This window comes from Silene latifolia, chromosome 9 (assembly GCF_048544455.1).
Source record: "Silene latifolia isolate original U9 population chromosome 9, ASM4854445v1, whole genome shotgun sequence".
Taxonomy (NCBI): Eukaryota; Viridiplantae; Streptophyta; class Magnoliopsida; order Caryophyllales; family Caryophyllaceae; genus Silene; species Silene latifolia.
This window is the reverse complement of record NC_133534.1, coordinates 16642975-16659869: the sequence shown is the minus strand read 5'-3', so window position 1 is coordinate 16659869 and position 16895 is coordinate 16642975. Positions and strand designations below refer to the sequence as shown.

Below are 16895 nucleotides of genomic sequence, written 5' to 3'. Positions count from 1 at the left end.
TCCAAATTATTGTGATGTTATTCTCATTATTCTTGAATTTTTTTACGACTTTGATTTTTTTTTCTTTTTTTTTACCACGTGTTATTGTGCTGTTATTCTACTGTTATTCTGCTGTTATTGTGATGTTATTCCGGTGTCACTTTTTTTTTACTACTTTGATTTTTTTTATTACTTTGATGTTATTGTGATGTTATTCCGGCGCCGCTTTGATTTTTTTTACGTCTTTGATTTTTTTTTTCTTTTTTTTTACCACGTGTTATTGTGCCGTTATTCTACTATTATTCTGCTGTTAATGTGATGTTATTCCGGTGTCACTTTGATTTTTTTTACTACTTTGATTTTTTTACTTTTTTTTTAAACCGCATGTTATTGTGCCGTTATTCTACTATGGAACTACTTGCAAAGTTTTAGATAGAATCAGACAAGTGTGATTCATATTAGTAGATACAACTTCTGGTTTACGTCTGTTTTCTTAAACCTGATAAAACCAGAAGTTCATTTTCAGAAAATGTCAGCATTACAGCAGCTATTCATCGAAGACACGTTCTTATGATCCAAATTGGAAACCAGTCAGCATCAATATTGTTTTCCCCCTTCTGAAAAATAAAATAATATGATGCTCATGTGCTGAGAAACTCGGCTTTTAGCTGCAATGCAAGCTGCTTTCTGATGAAAGTTCGGACTTCATGAACATGCAGCATCAGGATTCGCTACATCCATCAAATAAATTCCTTTGAAAGAGAGAAGGGAAGAAAATAGCACAACAACCTTTCCTTAATGCGTCAAGGTCTCAGATTGTGTGCTATCTTTAGCTAAGATTGGTTCACCAATATCTGCAATTAGAAGCAGTAGCAGAAATGTTAGTATAACTTTAAAGGAGATAAAAGCGAATCACGAATATCATCTTCTTCTCCAACAAATCAGACGTGCAGCAGCATTGCTGGTTTCGTCTATGCCGACAACTTAACAAACCACACTCAAATAGCCTACAAGCTTAAGTCAGGAATTTATAAACAAGTTTACTAACAAATTCGAAGTTAAATTACCAACAATAACAATTATATACCGCATTTTCAAAACTTCTAAGTAATCGGCGATCTACAAAGTACGGAGTAATACTAATCGTGCTTAAATTCATTTCGATATTTCGATTTTCACCATTTTTAACCTCAGTCAACACAAAAATCCGCAATTAGCATAAAAAAATCGAATCAGATTGAAAAGAACATTAGGAAAACACTGAAACATAATCCGATGAATCAAAAACTCAAAAAGTAATAATCATTCGGAACTATCGAATAACATGAGTTATGAGTACGAAGGAATCTACTCTACGTTTAATTACTGCTATAGAGAATTATTACCAGTAATCGCCATTAACGATGGGTAGCTGTAATGCGAACACTGAAGAATTATCTACCACATCGGAATCAGAGGAGTTTGATCTTGCGTTTAGAAGCTGAATGTGAGATTTTGAGTCCTCTTTGACCAGCACCAACAACCAATACGACCACCTAACTCATCTCGATTCCTCATTCCAGCCGCGTTTGATGTCGGTTTCGCGCACCATTGAACAGCCAGCCCCAACACCACCAAGCACCACCAAGCACACCGACATCGGAACCAAAATCAAGCCTAAATACTGAGAAAACAATAATGCACGATCAATCCATTCGAGTTGATTTAATAATCAAATTTACGGGGATAAAATTTTGATTATTAGCGAAATTAGGGTTTCAGATTTGGGGAAAAATCTAGGTGAAAAATAATTGATTTGGATTGAGTGTGACGATGAATCGATGATAAGAAAATAAATTGATTTGGAAGATGGTAAGAAAAAGGATGAAGAAATTAAAATGAAAGAGTAGAGAATAGGAGCGACTAAAAAATAAGTCAGAGACTCAGAGTAGGGTCATCTATTTGTGTTTGTAGCAATCCTGTCCGTAGATTGGGTAAGATCTAATGGTCCAGATTTCCAAACTCACAACTCACCATAAGAACCAAACTCACGAGATCCCGCCTCTATATATATATATATATATATATATATATAAACTGGTCTTCGAGGGTGAAAGTCAGGTAGTCTCCTCCTTCCGACGCACTGCTCTCATAGACAGACCCCTGCAAAATTCAAGCATACAACTACCATCAACCTTAGATTATCATGATCTACATTATTACTACGTATTACACATGTTAGAAGCTTGTAATCTTCAGGTAAGCATCCATACTTGGCCACAATAAAAAGATTCACGAATTTACTATGCCTAACTTGGCCTTAGATACAACTGGTTTTGTTATACAAGGAGTCGAGATAGCACGAAAAAAGGCAAGTACATATCCATCTCTATATAGTACATACAAGCCCATAATATAAGGAACCTTCCTTCACACAAATAACACCTTCACCCAACTCTATGAGCTAATTACTTAACATTTATTTAACTATGCATTCTCAAACTCATATTTGCCATTAAACATAACCCCTCCTGAACCCTTACAACATAACCCAGTGCTCCAAGGGCTTCCACAAACCAAGGGCTTCCACAAATTGTGAGGTAGAGGTCGGATGTACACAACCCTGTCTCACCCTTCATGACCCTTGACAAAAAATTTATAAGAACTTATCTAACCAAATTTACAATAGTGTCAAAGCTTCCTAATGTACAGGTCAATTTGAGACGGAAACATTAAGACAAGATAGAGTTAGAACTAGAACTGCAACTAATGAGAACACCTGAAAATACAAACCCTGATATCGCCTTACTTGATTATTAATTAAAACAGTCAAACCACAATTGGAGTGGCAGAAAGATACTTTTACTGGTAAACCGGCTGCCTCCTTTGCTAAAAACAGTCTCAAGTATCGAACTAAACGGCTAACATAAGAGATTGCAACATAATACAATGGGTGAATCAGTCACCGGTCTCTACCATCCATTTATCAATTATCAATGAACAAGTCTACACCCTACAATAAGACCTACTAAAAACTCTCGTATAAAAAAAACAAAAAAAACTATACAATAAGACCTACTGAGATTTCACATCAATGAACCGTCGACCACGTCTCGCTGGGGTGATATTGTTATTGTATTTCACAAAGCTCAACATAGCTAGCCCAAGAAACTAACAAACTTATAATTAGTTGTATGTGTTGTACTTTTTATTTGTTATATATCACTAATGTGATCAACTTCTCGACATAATGGGGTGATATTGTTGTTGTTGTTGAGTAAACAACATCATTCGTAGTAATTCTTTGCATGAAAACTAAAGCTAATGATTACAATGGTTCGTATGACAGATGGGACTTGTAAGCGATAAGCCTACATCTAATAGAAGACGTTGAGGCATGAGAGTGACAGAATCCTTAAAACTCAACACTCACTCCTATCAATTTCCTTGATCAAACAGAGTTAAAACAACAAAAGAACATAAACCCCAGCACAATAGAAGTTCTTCCTCAGATAAACCAAACACAGACTATACACATTAATAAGGCTAGGAGACTAACAAGGCTTGTCGCCACAACAACACAACTTTTCGTTTAATATTCAATTTTCTTTCCCAAGCACCTCACAAAAATAAAAACAAAGGTAAACAAATAACAATAACGAACGGAGTACTAACTAACCCTCAGAACACAATGTAACCTAATGTAAGAGGTACTTACCAAGGAAAGACGCATCTTGAAAATCAAATGAGACGGGTTTTCTTCAGCGGAGATGGGTTTACTTCAGTGTCACTGCTTGTGGTCTCAAGTGAGTCACTACTTGTGCTTGTGGTCTCCTCGGCCGAACTAATATCAGGGACCGTAAGTAGGGTCTCAATGTATGCAATTGCCGGTTGCGGCACTTGTATGGTCGTTGGCAGCACTCGGGAGGTTATATGAGCAGAGGGAGTGTATTCAAGGAGGTCAAAACTCCTGAGGTGGGACACAAGAAATTGCGTAGCGGAATAACAAGCAATAGGGGTCCCTATCCTCAAAATGTCATACTCAATTAACAAACGCCATTCGCTGTTCAAGAGCTCCCAAATCTCAATACCAAGATTTCGATTATCCGAAGTGAACACAAGCAAAGAGTCACCCAGGCTACGAATGGCAAACAATCGAGGGTTATCGTGCAAAGTCGCACCAAGACCCAAAAAGCTGAGTTGTTGGTTGTCGAGGCTATAAGAAATCAGCCCAAAACTATCATCATCCCTTTCATCATCCATTCCAACATCCATTCCAGTATCCATTCTATCTATCCAATAAAAAGAACCCTCAAAATAATAGCCAGGAGTATAAAAGAACTTAAAAGCCTCACGGAGATCGTTACTAAGCCTTGACCAAGAACGATTATTAACAGAAAACTGAAACGCATCACGAGGAGCATCACTGGCGACATACAAGATGACATAGTCGTTAGAAGCCGGACAAAAACCAAATGAAGCCAAGGAACAGTCATCACTCGTATCCAATTCATTTAGCATAACTCTACATGCCCTAGTGTCGTGAGGGAGAGCAGGATTGATTGAATATGACAAAGCGATTATACCTGGTCAGGCAAATAATACCATTGACGGACCCAACGAAACTCCAAGACGAGTACGGACTACTGTGAAGCCTATCCAACACAATTCCATGACTTAAAACATGTGAAGATACAAATGAATTGTCTTGTATCAATAACAACCTTCTTGGTGATGAAAGGGCAGCAGAAAAATGAGATTGGCGAAATTCTTCAAAAGAAATATAATCAAGAATGTATCTAAATGAGATTGGCTAAATCATCAACAATGGTGAAGATCACAGATGAAGAAGGCAACGATGTTCCTCATATTCCTACTGCAATTTTAGCGCGAGAAATTCTACGTTGGCTTCCGGTAAAAACCCTTTTCCGTTTCAGGTGTGTATCTAAATACATTCTTGATTATATTTCTTCTGAAGAATTTCGCCAATCTCATTTTTCTGCTGCCCTTTCATCACCAAGAAGGTTGTTATTGATACAAGACAATTCATTTGTATCTTCACATGTTCTAAGTCATGGAATTGTGTTGGATAGGCTTTACAGTAGTCCGTACTCGTCTTGGAGTTCCGTTGGGTCCGTCAATGGTATTATTTGCCTGACCAGGTATAATCGCTTTGTCATATTCAATCCTGCTCACCCTCACGACACTAGGGCATGTAGAGTTATGCTAAATGAATTGGATACGAGTGATGACTGTTCCATGGCTTCATTTGGTTTTTGTCCGGCTTCTAACGACTATGTCATCTTGTATGTCGCCAGTGATGCTCCTCGTGATGCGTTTCAGTTTTCTGTTAATAATCGTTCTTGGTCAAGGCTTAGTAACGATCTCCGTGAGGCTTTTAAGTTCTTTTATACTCCTGGCTATTATTTTGAGGGTTCTTTTATCGATAGATAGAATGGATAATTTGGAACGGATGTTGAATGGATGATGAAAGGGATGATGATAGTTTAGGACTGATTTCTTATAGCCTCGACAACCAACAACTCAGCTTTTTGGGTCTTGGTGCGACTTTGCACGATAACCCTCGATTGTTTGTCATTCGTAGCCTGGGTGACTCTTTGCTTGTGTTCACTTCGGATAATCGAAATCTTGGTATTGAGATTTGGGAGCTCTTGAACAGCGAATGGCGTTTGTTAATTGAGTATGACACTTTGAGGATAGGGACCCCTATTGCTTGTTATTCCGCTACGCAATTTCTTGTGTCCCACCTCAGGAGTTTTGACCTCCTTGAATACACTCCCTCTGCTGCGAGGTCAAGATCTCGAAAATCAAAGCTTTGGCATAATCAGCGTCCGAAATAGCATTTTCGAGATCTTGACCTCGCAGAACCACTTCTTCCTACCGTAAGACAAAAGTTGGGCAGTCAGTAACATTGTTAAAATTGAAAGCCAGTAAAAAATACGTAGTAGTAAAACAAAACGGGGCCTTTAATAATGAAAATTCGATTTTTCTTTTTTTTTTTTGGTATAATAAAGGGGTCCGACAAGCGAGGATAATACGGTACAAAGGCAAGGGAGAATTAACCGTGACCATATACAGACCACTATTAAGTTGAAAAACGACTACTATTAAGTTGAAAAACGACTGAATAAACCATTCAACAATCTAATCCGTAAAAGAAAACCGAAGCAGGTATAGTTGAGAGTAATTGGGCTAAATAAGCATAAAAAGGTTAAGCCAGTAAACTATCAAAATACCGCAACCGTTGAGTGAATAGAAAGTCAATTAGAATTTAACTCACTTCTTTGCGGAAGGCGTCTTCCTTATCAGCAGCAGTTGAATCATTCCATATATTTATAACAGCATCACTGCCTCCAGTAGCGAGCATTTCCGTTTTCCTTCCAATTGCCAGGGCCCATACCTACAGTGTTAACTTTTTAAAATCGATGAAAATTCATTCAACAAGCAAAAGCATATGTATTCAAGGGCATCTTAGTGTGGTCCTCACTCTCACACGAGAAATTGAGAAGTTTACAAAAAGTTCCTAATGTTTCTTCCTTTTACAATAAGAGTTAGTTTGGTTTTTTACATTTAGATATAAACTACAAATAATTCAAACTTATATAGTATTGAAACAAATACTCACAAATTACCAATAAACTACCTTGAAACAACGACCACCATTTGAAGCATATAAGGCCAGAGTGGTATTTGGTAATTTGCAAATTTTACGTCTCTCCCCCTTAGATATGGGTTTTGGGTGAGAGGAAGGAATTTTGTTTTTGGGTAGGACTTAGGAAGGAGGCCGTAGGAGGAGAGGGAGTAAATGGCAGAAGTCACATGGAGGATGGTGGCGGTCGATTTGACGATTGTTTGCCAGCGTCGTAGAATTTGCTTTGGTCACCGGTGAAGCGATGTTGCGGTGGAGAAGGTGATGGAGGAAATTGGGTGGCAGGCAGCAAGGTGTGGGTTGGCTAAAGGTTGGAGAAGTATGGTGTAAGTTGGAGGTTGATGGCTATATATGTTAGAGAGTAATAGAGATACAAATTCAGGTTTGTGTTTGATTTAATTGGGTTAGATGTGATTGATGTTTGTTAAGTTCTGACATATTGATATATTTAGTATTTATGTTGTAGTGTAGCTGGGCAATTGTAGAAGTGAGGAACATAGTAAATACATATCACGGTTTGTACCAAACAATATCACGAAAAAAAAAAAAGACGGGCCACACGTGTTTTCTTTACGGTCCTTTTCTTTCGCTTTTTTTTCTCCGTGACATTGTTCAATATAACATGTGATATTGTTAGATCTGAAAGTAGTAGCACGGAGTGTGAATACTTCACACTGTGAATACATGAGATCTGAAAGTAGCACGCCGGAGTTGGGTGGCGATGAGTCAGATGGCCTGTACTTCTCCAGCGACGTCCATGCTAGCCGCGGTGGGAGGTGTAGGTCAGGGGTGCATGGTGGAGGTGCGGTAGTAGTATGTTGTCTTTTTGTGTATCTAGATCACATATTTGTGTATCCAGAATAATATTTTGTGTAATTAAGTAAATCCGTTTTTTTTTGTATTATATGTTGGAAAAAATGTACCTAGGATGAAAAAAATGTATTTGCATTGTTATGAAATGTCATTTATGTAAAGAAGTATAAAGAAAATTTGAGATTTGGCTAAAAAAATGTATCTACACCGTCAAAAAATGTAACTCGAAAAAAAAAAAATATTTCATCGGACATATTTCAATGTATGTAGTGCGTTCTCAACGGATCCCAATTCTAAAATTGGATTAATTAAGCAAGTATTATTTTTTAAAATACACCCTAAATTTTCTAGTTACCAACAACATATTTGTTTAATGGATACAAATGTATAAATAACAATACTAAGGTTTCATTAAAAAAACATGTAAAAGGCCAATGACCTAATTTATTAATGTTTTACCGGATTCCTACTGGGTTTGTGTTTACTTCAATTTAGTTCAGATAAATTTTCATTTCTACTCTCTTCAATACATAATAATATCAAATATCAAAAAAATACAATAAAAGGTAAGGAATAAGCAGCGAGGATGGGGATGGGCACTCAAACTAATGGAGCATACTGTATGTATTTTTAAATCTTAAAGTTCACCAAAATCGGCAAGTTTCATTAGAATAACTGGCAGGATAAGGGAATGTCAAAGTGCACGCACCTTGGACTCGTGCTATCATAAGTGGCAATGCATTCACTAGATCTTATGTTCCATAGCTTCAGTAGACCATCGGCACCTGGAATGAGGGTCAGCCGGTCAAAGGAGATGAACCTATTTATTCACTAAACAACAGTACAAGTCAAGTTACGGAATGCCTACGTACCAATTGATACAAGCTGAGCCCCACGGCCCACGGGTGATAAAGGATGCTCTATGTACACTAGATCCATGGCCCTCAAATGTTCTTAAGCAGGAGTGATCACGCACTGACCATAATTTTATGGTATTGTCGGCAGATGCCGTCAGGACACAAGGGTCAACAGGAGAAAACGCGACCAACCAAATTCCCTGTTTGTGACCCACCAGTGAGGCCACCTGTACCAGTTCTGGAAGCCTAAACAGACAGGCAGTGCGATCCTGTTCATGTGAAATATGCAGCTAGCAAGTCAGATGATAATACACATGCGTCAAAATTAAAGAAAAGCTCCACCAGACTTCTAGATCTCAAACGCTGACACACACATATGCAGCGGAGGCCCCGATATAGCAAAGAGTATTATAGAGTGAATAGGTTGATCTTTATCACAATTTTATATTCTCAGCTAAATTGCCTTGAGCAATGTGTCATTTGAAGAAATTAGGAATCCAAACTCAGAAAACCAAGTGCAATAAAATCACAAAGTAACAAACCTGTGAACCACTACAAACAAAATTGTCATCTGGTGAAACAGCAACAGAGTTAATATCCTTTTTATGGGCCGCCACAACAGCTTTTACTTTAAGACGGCAAGGCTTGTCAGAGTCGTTGACAAGTCCTTCAAAGCTCCACACCTTGAGTGTATTGTCACTGCAAAAAGAACAAGTATAAGTGTGCAAAAAAACAAAATGGGTGAGGAAGTGGCATTAGTTGTTCAAACATTAGAGCTCCAAGTAGAGTAATTTAGCAACACACCATCAGTCTCATAATCATGTAAATCTCTATTACCAGAATATTTTGAAACAAGACTAGAACTCAACACTGAATACAAACATCTCTAGTTCTCAAGCAGCAAAGCTGTCTACAGGCTAGCAACAGATTTCATTTTCAGATATGAGTTGTTTCGGGGAGGAGAGAGGAGGGGTTTAAAATTTTCTTAAATTGATTTTTATATGGGATTTCCCATGTTCGTCTACACTTACCGCTATTAATGACATCTCAACTAGGTCAACCATTGTATTATCTAAAGTTCATTATATCTTTACATGACAGAAGGATAAACTGGCCACGTAACACTTCCTCTGAATTAATGTTGACAATTCTCATAAAATATTTGAAGTGACATTAGAGTGGGTAGAGTAGCGATCCTCAAGAAAACCAATGAAGCCTTGGTAGATAAACACTAACCCATAAGGATAATATACATAACAGAGAACATAGATGAGCTAATATTTCTAATCACACTTCCCACAAGATTAGGGAAACTATACAAGCATTTGAAAGCAGACAGAAGCCAACCCAGATAGCCAGTGAATGGGCATGGAGATAGGAAATCCAATAGAAATATCACATGTGAGAAGAAGGATGTCTTAGCCGTTAGGTAAGAAATTAGATCTCGTTTGGTTAAGAGGGTGACTAACGGGTGCATAGTCCATAGTCACCGCTTTTCTCGGTCTATTTCCACTTTCCCTCCCCAATTGACCATTAAAGCGCCGCCGTCATACCTAGGTGCACTGTTGTTTGGCCCACCAAATGGCTCCAGACAACCAGTAAACCACCCAATATATAGTATGTGTTTGGCCTGGTTTTTTCAAGTGCTTTTAGACAATAAAAGCTTGAACATGGCCAAACACCCATTTTTTGCAAGTTAAAAATTACTTTTAATAAGCTCAAAAGTCAAATTTTTAGTGCTAAAAAGTAGAAGGATCAATTTAGTGTTTCTAACTTTTACTTCTTTAATAATTTTCAATATATAAATGATAAATTTGTAGATATGATATATAATTCAATAAAATTACATATTCCTTTATATTTTTTCATGCGCTACAAATAGAGACTCATCTTCTACGTTACTCCGACACATCTGATTTCCCAACGTACACGTGTCCGACACTCGGACAATGATATGACACTTCAGCACTTCATTTTAAGCCAACATATGCATATTTTCATAAAAATGGCCAAGTCCGACACTTGGACACACACCCATGTCGGATACATCTAAACGACTCTGAGCAACATAGCCCATCTTGATATACTTTAATCATAATATTTTTATTTAGCATTTTCTGAAGTAAAAAGGCTCTTTTTGAGAAATAGGTATGTAAAATGGTAGCCAAACACTTGATATTTTTCCCAAAAAGTAGCTTACTAAAATACTCATTTTAGAGAGCTAGGCCAAACATGCTCATAATCACACAAATAAGTCCTTGTACAATTGAAAAAGTGCAACCAAGGATACACAGTTTGGGGTCCGATTCGGATCGAGTTCGCTCTATGTAGTGAAATGGGTTTGAGGTGCATATAATTAATCAATAATTTAAGATAAAGAATTAAACATCCCCTATATAATAAAAGGTTAAGAAAAACTCCAAATTTTCCGCCTAAAACACATCCTTTATTATGATATATTCTCCTATCTACTTTCCTATCTTGATATAATCCTCTATCTACTTAAATCTTTTGATTATTTTTGTTGTTTTAAGTTTTTTTCTCAAATCAAAATAAAATGATGGGAAAAGTTAAAAATTAACGAATTGTCTAATTACAATCAATAAATAATTAATATACTAAAAGGTAAAACTCTACATATAGAGTGGCATGGGATCTATACTAGTTTTAATACAAATTGAGTCTTTTTTTAATTTTTTTATGAATATACTCATAACTATGGAGAAGAGAAAGACAAACACGGAGAACTATGCTTTGGGAAGTTGTAACTCCAGTACTCTACTAGTCTACTATTCCAATGAGAGAAAAGTTTGCAAAGGAGTGAAGGACCAAACTGCCCTTTTAAATGCAAACCAATAGTCAACCGCTAGTCCACTACTTTATATTCTTTCCGTCCCGGTCAATTGTTATCCTTTGGTTTTGGCACAAAGACCAAGGAAAGAGGAAGGAGCCAAATTACTAAATGACAAGTGGAACAAATTGAGTGTGAATGATCAAATTGCTTAGCAAGTTCATTCTTAAAATATAAAGGACAACAATTGACTAAGACACCCAAATATAGAAAAGGACAACCAATGACCGGGACAGAGGGAGTATTAAAAAAGAGAGATGACATTTTAATTAACCATGCATGCCCATTGCTTATTTACAGCCACCCAAAATAAACCGCACACGCACCTCCCCCTCTGTTTCGTCTTCCCCTCAGCCACCACGCCTAATTTCTTAATGGTGATCCAACCGATGGGTTCTTAGCTCTCTCTAGGAAATGTTCTGACCGGTCTGGGCCGCAAACCTCCATTCCGGTGCGGCCAAACTGGTTCAGGGATCCAAACTCCAAACCGGTATCACACTATCACCGAGTGCAACTCTTTCAGAGCTAAATATTTCACATTTTTTAGTCAAGAGTGCAACAGTAGTTCCTACTTACTAAACAGACGTAGATGGATCATAATGAGCTCCAGAAGCAAGATTTACATAAAAAGGGACATTTTTCCCGCAAAAGAGGAAAAAGATGACGAGAAATAAAGAATTAAGACAACTCACCGACTACCACTGACAAAAAAGTTCCGTTGCTTCTTTGAAAAAGCAACAGCTCCAACAGCTTTCTGGTGACCGATACCATCCCCTACACACTTTCGGGTTTTTGTGTCCCATAACTTGACCTAGAACAAAGAATATAAGATGCCATGACAAATAATCAGATGGACATAAGTAGAAGATAGTGGTAATCCTCTCAACCTATAGTAGGTTTCTAGATTTCATGATTGGAAAAGCATTGAGGAGGAAGCATATAATAATGAAAATAATAAAAGATGCAAAACGCCATTTTCACTATCAAATATGAATTCTCCCTTCAAGGTTCTAAAAGACAACAGCTTTCCCTGCTCCTCACAAGGGGTTATAGATATACAATGGCCACTTACACTTTTGTCCTTGCTTCCAGTCACAACATATACACTTCCAGAACTCCCAATGCAGGTGTCAAGACACAAAATTATACCCGAATGGCCAGCAAGTACATACGAACATGACATTGACGGGAGCTCGTAAACATGCACCTGCACTTAAGAGAGTATCAGTATGCTAGTATCACAGAGATACCATGAATAAAAGTAACCATAAATACATAAAATGATTTGGCGGCCAAACCTGTTCGATATTGGTGGCAACAGCAAGGAAATTTTCATCTTCACCTACAAATTTCATATCTATTATCTCTTCATTGTATCCAATTAGTCGCTTAGTAAGGCCCAAATCTGGAACTTCCTCAGAACGCTTCAAGGGTGAGTAAAAAAGGAACTGCTGGTCAGCAGTTATGCACATTAATCCCTGATCAGAGGGCAGCAGGTGCGCCGAAGTGAAGCCTATTTTATAGTCACCCTTGTCCGAGCTAAAAGCTACCTCAGAAGCCTTCAGCTTTAATAAACAAACTTCCCTGTAATAGAAACGGAATTAAATTCACCCCGTATGCTTCATAGTAGTCAATAATTACAATTGCTTTATATTCACATAACATAAACTTATATTTGAACCATTTGGTCGTGGTTTTGACCCTAAATTAATGGGTCATATTGTGTTCAGGTTGCAGGTCAAGATTTATGGGAAAAAATGGGCCGGGACAACTGTAGACAGGTCTACAATGACAACAAGAGAACAATTACCATATACGAACCACCCCACGTTCACCCGCAGTTAAGAAATACACCTCCTGCATACTTTTACTCTTCCCAAACCTGTTCAAGGATAAACCATCATAAAATGGAGTTCCAGAACGAATAACACAAACAGCAAAAAGAGCCTCGTATGTTGGTATGGTCATCTTGCAATCATAGCTGAGAAGATCCCACACATTGACCACCTGGAAGAAGTTATTACATTTAGTTTTACATATAAAGGTACCCTGTAAAAGAGTTACTGATTGAAAACATGTATACAACTATTCTGATTTTTATGAGATAAGCCAATGTTTCAAAGTGTAATATAATGACCTAAACAAAATATAGAAATTGAGGAAGAGATAAAGTTAGAGTTTAGATTTAAGGGGGAATGTCATATGAGGTCCTGAACGCTTAACGTTTATACTTTGGGTCCTTAAAGCTATGTTTTCCTGTATGCTTTGCTGATACAATAGCCTCAAAAAAAAAACACAAAAGGCTGATATAGATTCTCATGTTTAATTTGCATGAGCAGCAAGACTATGAAGTGGTTACATCGGAAAGCATGCCTTATCTCTTCCGGCACTGAGCAGGAACCTTCTATCCTCTGAAATTGCTAATGACACCACATCAGAAAAGTGGTTCTTCATTGTAGCACACTTCTTAGTTGCAAGATTCCAAGCACGGACAGTTGTGTCAGCACTTCCAGAAAAAATCTATAGAATTGCCCAATAATGTTATAAAATTCATTAAAAAATGGAGTGATTAAACAAGCAAAATTGACAAAAAAAAAAAATAAAAAAAATTGAATTACAATGAGGTTATTAGGATCAGGATGGAACATGATGCAACTAACAATCCCTTCATGTCTCTTAGAATAATGTGTGCAAAATCCACCATCTATGTCCCAGACAACCACTTCCCCTTTAGCTCCAGCAGTTGCAAGCAAACTGAAGGGTACCCAAAACTGAATGCTCAGTTGTCACTAGGAATTCACTCACTGTTGAGACATTTAAAAGAGTCGCTTTTGTTAGCCTGTCTTCACGAACAAGTGATAAATCTAAAACGAGACCTTACCTTCCAAGAGCGAACGCAATTGAGCGACTTTAGGTCCCAAACCCTGATCTGGCGACTGTGGCTAGCAGAAATAAGGAAAGTACTGATTGGGTGCACTTGTAGCTTCTCTTCAAGGTTACAGCAGCCATGGGTGAGGAGACAACTAAGTGAAGGAGGTTTCTGACTTTCTGTTTTGGGTGGCTTGTCAAACTTTTAGGGCATTAGCCATAGAGGTTTGTCAAAGCGTTTGTAGAATGATGTGTCAATTATTTTAGGGGGTGTTTGGTTCGTGCATGGGTATGGGTTTGGAATCAGGAATCATACCTGGGTGGTATGAGGTTGGAACTTGATTCCCCATACCATGCGTTTGTTTCAATTCCGAGCGGTATGGGTTTGGAGTTAAATTAAAAGTTAAAATCAGTAAAATAAAATATTTTAAATCTATATAAAATTATGAAAATAAAAATTTTATCAAATAAGTGTATAGGAGATATGATTTACATAATGCCATAATTTTTGTTTCACATTTTTGCTTATTTTAATTTCATTTCCATGGGTATCAAACTCATACTCACCCCCCCTCCTTGGGTATGAGAAACCCATACCTCATGGGTTTGAGGTATGGGTATGAAACCCTTATATTTGTCAACCAAACACATGGTATGAGTTTAGCTCATTCTAAACCCATACCTCATACCCTTTTCAAGTGAACCAAACACCCCCTTAGAGGTTTGTCTACAAACCCTCTATTGTTGGACATAGGTGTTGGGGTTCATGGATGAGAGGGGTTACAATATAGTATACAGGTTTGGAATGAACCAAATTAGTTTTGGAATTCGTGCACTGCACGGTTGGTCACAGAAAGTATTATTAAGGCTCTATTTGGTAAAACTAACTGAAAAGGTAGCTGAAAACTGAAAGGCTAACTGAAATGAACTGAACTTATAAGAACTGAAATTAAGTCCAAAAGAACAGGGCCTTACCCATTGATTTTTTCGTTGGCCCACTAATGTATTGAATTGTAGTGAGTTAAGATGACAAAAAAGTAGGCTCACTTATAGGAGAATGCATTTAGGCGGGAAAAACATTAAATTTTCTTATTCTCTTAGTTTAGTGGGGATTTCAGTTTTTATAAGTTCAGTTCAGCTTCATTAAGTTCAGTTCAGTTCAGCTCCATTCAGTTCAGTTTAGTTCATGATATTACAATTTTATGATATTACAATTTTTTTTTTTAAAGAAATGTTGTTTGTTTAAGGCATTTAACAATTTTGTTTTGTGGCAATTATATTGTATTTGTATTCGGAGTTTGGGGGACAGCCCGCAGTCCAACAACTAATTTAGCGAAAATTATCGAATATAACAAGATTTCAACCTTGTTCATCAAATTCTTATAAATGACACTAAAGCAGCCCAATGAAGAACACGAGTTTCGACCCAAATTAAAAATGGCTACGTAAATAAATAAAGAAGTAAAATGGACAAGAGTACTTATAAATGGCACTAAAACCCGACCCATCCCGACCGACTCGATGGCTAAAGACAGAAAAACTAAAGTGGACTAGGATACATCAGGTAACTGATTTGGAATCCGTTTGAGTTCTTGACACAAGATGTCACGAACGATTCAGTTGAAGCTCTTGGGTTGAGAAAAGTTTTAACAAACTTATGAGTTTTTTGTTTCTTTGAGCTCTCTCTTGTTTGGCATTGTTTGGATTGTTTTTGTGAGGGTGACTTGTTGAACGTCATGTGCATATTCTCTATCCAAATTTGTTTCAGAAATGCTACTTGTAACTCTATTATCGTCCACTGGTTCAATGACAGACATGCCACTAAGAGTGTAATCTAGCAAGAACAAGCTTCTTTCTACCCTTTCGAGCCTGTTATAGTGCCTCTGAGAATACGGAATGAGCCCTTCAATAAGCTCTCCTATGCCTTTCACCTCTACATATTTTTTTGTTATTAACACACTCAATACCCAGGTCAAATATTTTACAACTATTACAAAAAAAAAAAAAAAAAAAAAAAATAGACCTATGGGGGTTTCTAAATAATTTCCTTGCTAAATTAGAGAACATTTACCATGTGCATTAACTTTGACTCTTTCCTGAGAGGTTGTAGAGCATTTCTCACATGATCAACGGCGATGTTATTCCTGCAAAAATGTTGCGCAAATAGTCAAGTCTTCGCAAAAGCCACCACTAAGACAAAGGGCTAGAGACACAATCGAGTATTACCTGTATAATTCTGAGAGCAATTTGAAGAGCTTGTGAAGTTTTTTCAGCTCCAAGGCGAGCAGGATAGCTTTGGCATAATCAGCGTCCGAAATAGCATTTTCGAGATCTTGACCTCGCAGAACCACTTCTTCCTACAGTAAGACAAAAGTTGGGCCGTCAGTAACATTGTTAAAATTGAAAGCCAGTAAAAAATACGTACTAGTAAAACAAAACGGGACCTTTAATAATGAATATTCGATTTTTTTTTCTTTTTTTTTTTTTGGTATAATAAAGGGGTCCGACAAGCGAGGATAATACGGTACAAAGGCGAGGGAGAATTAACCGTGACCATATACAGACCACTATTAAGTTGAAAAACGACTGAATAAACCATTCAACAATCTAATCCGTAAAAGAAAACCGAAGCAGGTATAGTTGAGAGTAATTGGGCATTTGGGCTAAATAAGCATAAAAAGGTTAAGCCAGTAAACTATCAAAATACCGCAACCGTTGAGTGAATAGAAAGTCAATTAGAATTTAACTCGCTTCTTTGCGGAAGGCGTCTTCTAATATTTTTCACCCAACCTCACCCTTCTTAATACTCCCTCCAATTCGCCATATTCTTCCCTATTTCCTAAAACGGTTATTCAGGTTTTCTTCCCCTTTCTATTTT

General features: G+C 37.3%; 3 protein-coding genes across 9 annotated transcripts; 1 reads left to right on the top strand and 2 right to left on the bottom strand.

Annotated features, from left to right (window-relative positions):
- Positions 1–428: 428 nt before the first annotated feature.
- LOC141599229 (protein TORMOZ EMBRYO DEFECTIVE-like) lies at positions 429–16401 on the bottom strand. 7 transcript variants are annotated; one of them, XM_074419188.1, is made up of 14 exons: positions 16244–16401; positions 16089–16161; positions 13768–13903; positions 13523–13669; positions 12960–13156; positions 12448–12733; positions 12222–12356; positions 11842–11960; positions 8841–8997; positions 8314–8567; positions 8151–8226; positions 6260–6379; positions 1365–2121; positions 429–833 (listed from the first exon to the last, which is right to left on the bottom strand). In XM_074419188.1, the coding sequence occupies exons 3-11, from the start codon at positions 13795–13797 to the stop codon at positions 8187–8189; spliced, it is 1365 nt and encodes a 454-aa protein (XP_074275289.1). In that variant the 5' UTR covers positions 13798–13903; positions 16089–16161; positions 16244–16401; the 3' UTR covers positions 429–833; positions 1365–2121; positions 6260–6379; positions 8151–8186. The 7 variants fall into 7 exon arrangements, with proteins under 7 accessions (XP_074275289.1, XP_074275286.1, XP_074275285.1 ...); XM_074419185.1 differs by lacking the exons at positions 16089–16161; positions 16244–16401 and adding an exon at positions 14031–14435 and having other exon boundaries at positions 1365–1642; positions 1993–2121; positions 13768–13953; XM_074419184.1 differs by lacking the exons at positions 16089–16161; positions 16244–16401 and adding an exon at positions 14031–14435 and having other exon boundaries at positions 13768–13953.
- On the bottom strand, positions 3700–4479 carry LOC141600637 (uncharacterized). Its single transcript, XM_074420882.1, has one exon. It carries the CDS (start codon positions 4477–4479, stop codon positions 3700–3702), a length of 780 nt encoding a protein of 259 aa, XP_074276983.1.
- Positions 4786–5412, top strand: LOC141600636 (F-box protein At1g30790-like). Its single transcript, XM_074420881.1, has one exon. It carries the CDS (start codon positions 4786–4788, stop codon positions 5410–5412), a length of 627 nt encoding a protein of 208 aa, XP_074276982.1.
- Positions 16402–16895: the final 494 nt, after the last annotated feature.

What these genes read in the sequence shown, in the direction of transcription:
- LOC141600637 (XM_074420882.1), bottom strand. Translation starts at nt 4,479, where the DNA reads ATGCTAAATGAATTGGATACGAGTGATGACTGTTCCTTGGCTTCATTT.
- LOC141599229 (XM_074419188.1), bottom strand. Translation starts at nt 13,797, where the DNA reads ATGTTCCATCCTGATCCTAATAACCTCATT. An exon ending in TTTTTTGTCAGTGGTAGTCG is followed by an intron (nt 8,998 to 11,841) that starts GTGAGTTGTCTT and finishes TTCTTTTTGCAG; the next exon opens with TGACAATACACTCAAGGTGT. An exon ending in GGCTCAGCTTGTATCAATTG is followed by an intron (nt 8,227 to 8,313) that starts GTACGTAGGCAT and finishes CCCTCATTCCAG; the next exon opens with GTGCCGATGGTCTACTGAAG.
- LOC141600636 (XM_074420881.1), top strand. Translation starts at nt 4,786, where the DNA reads ATGGTGAAGATCACAGATGAAGAAGGCAACGATGTTCCTCATATTCCT.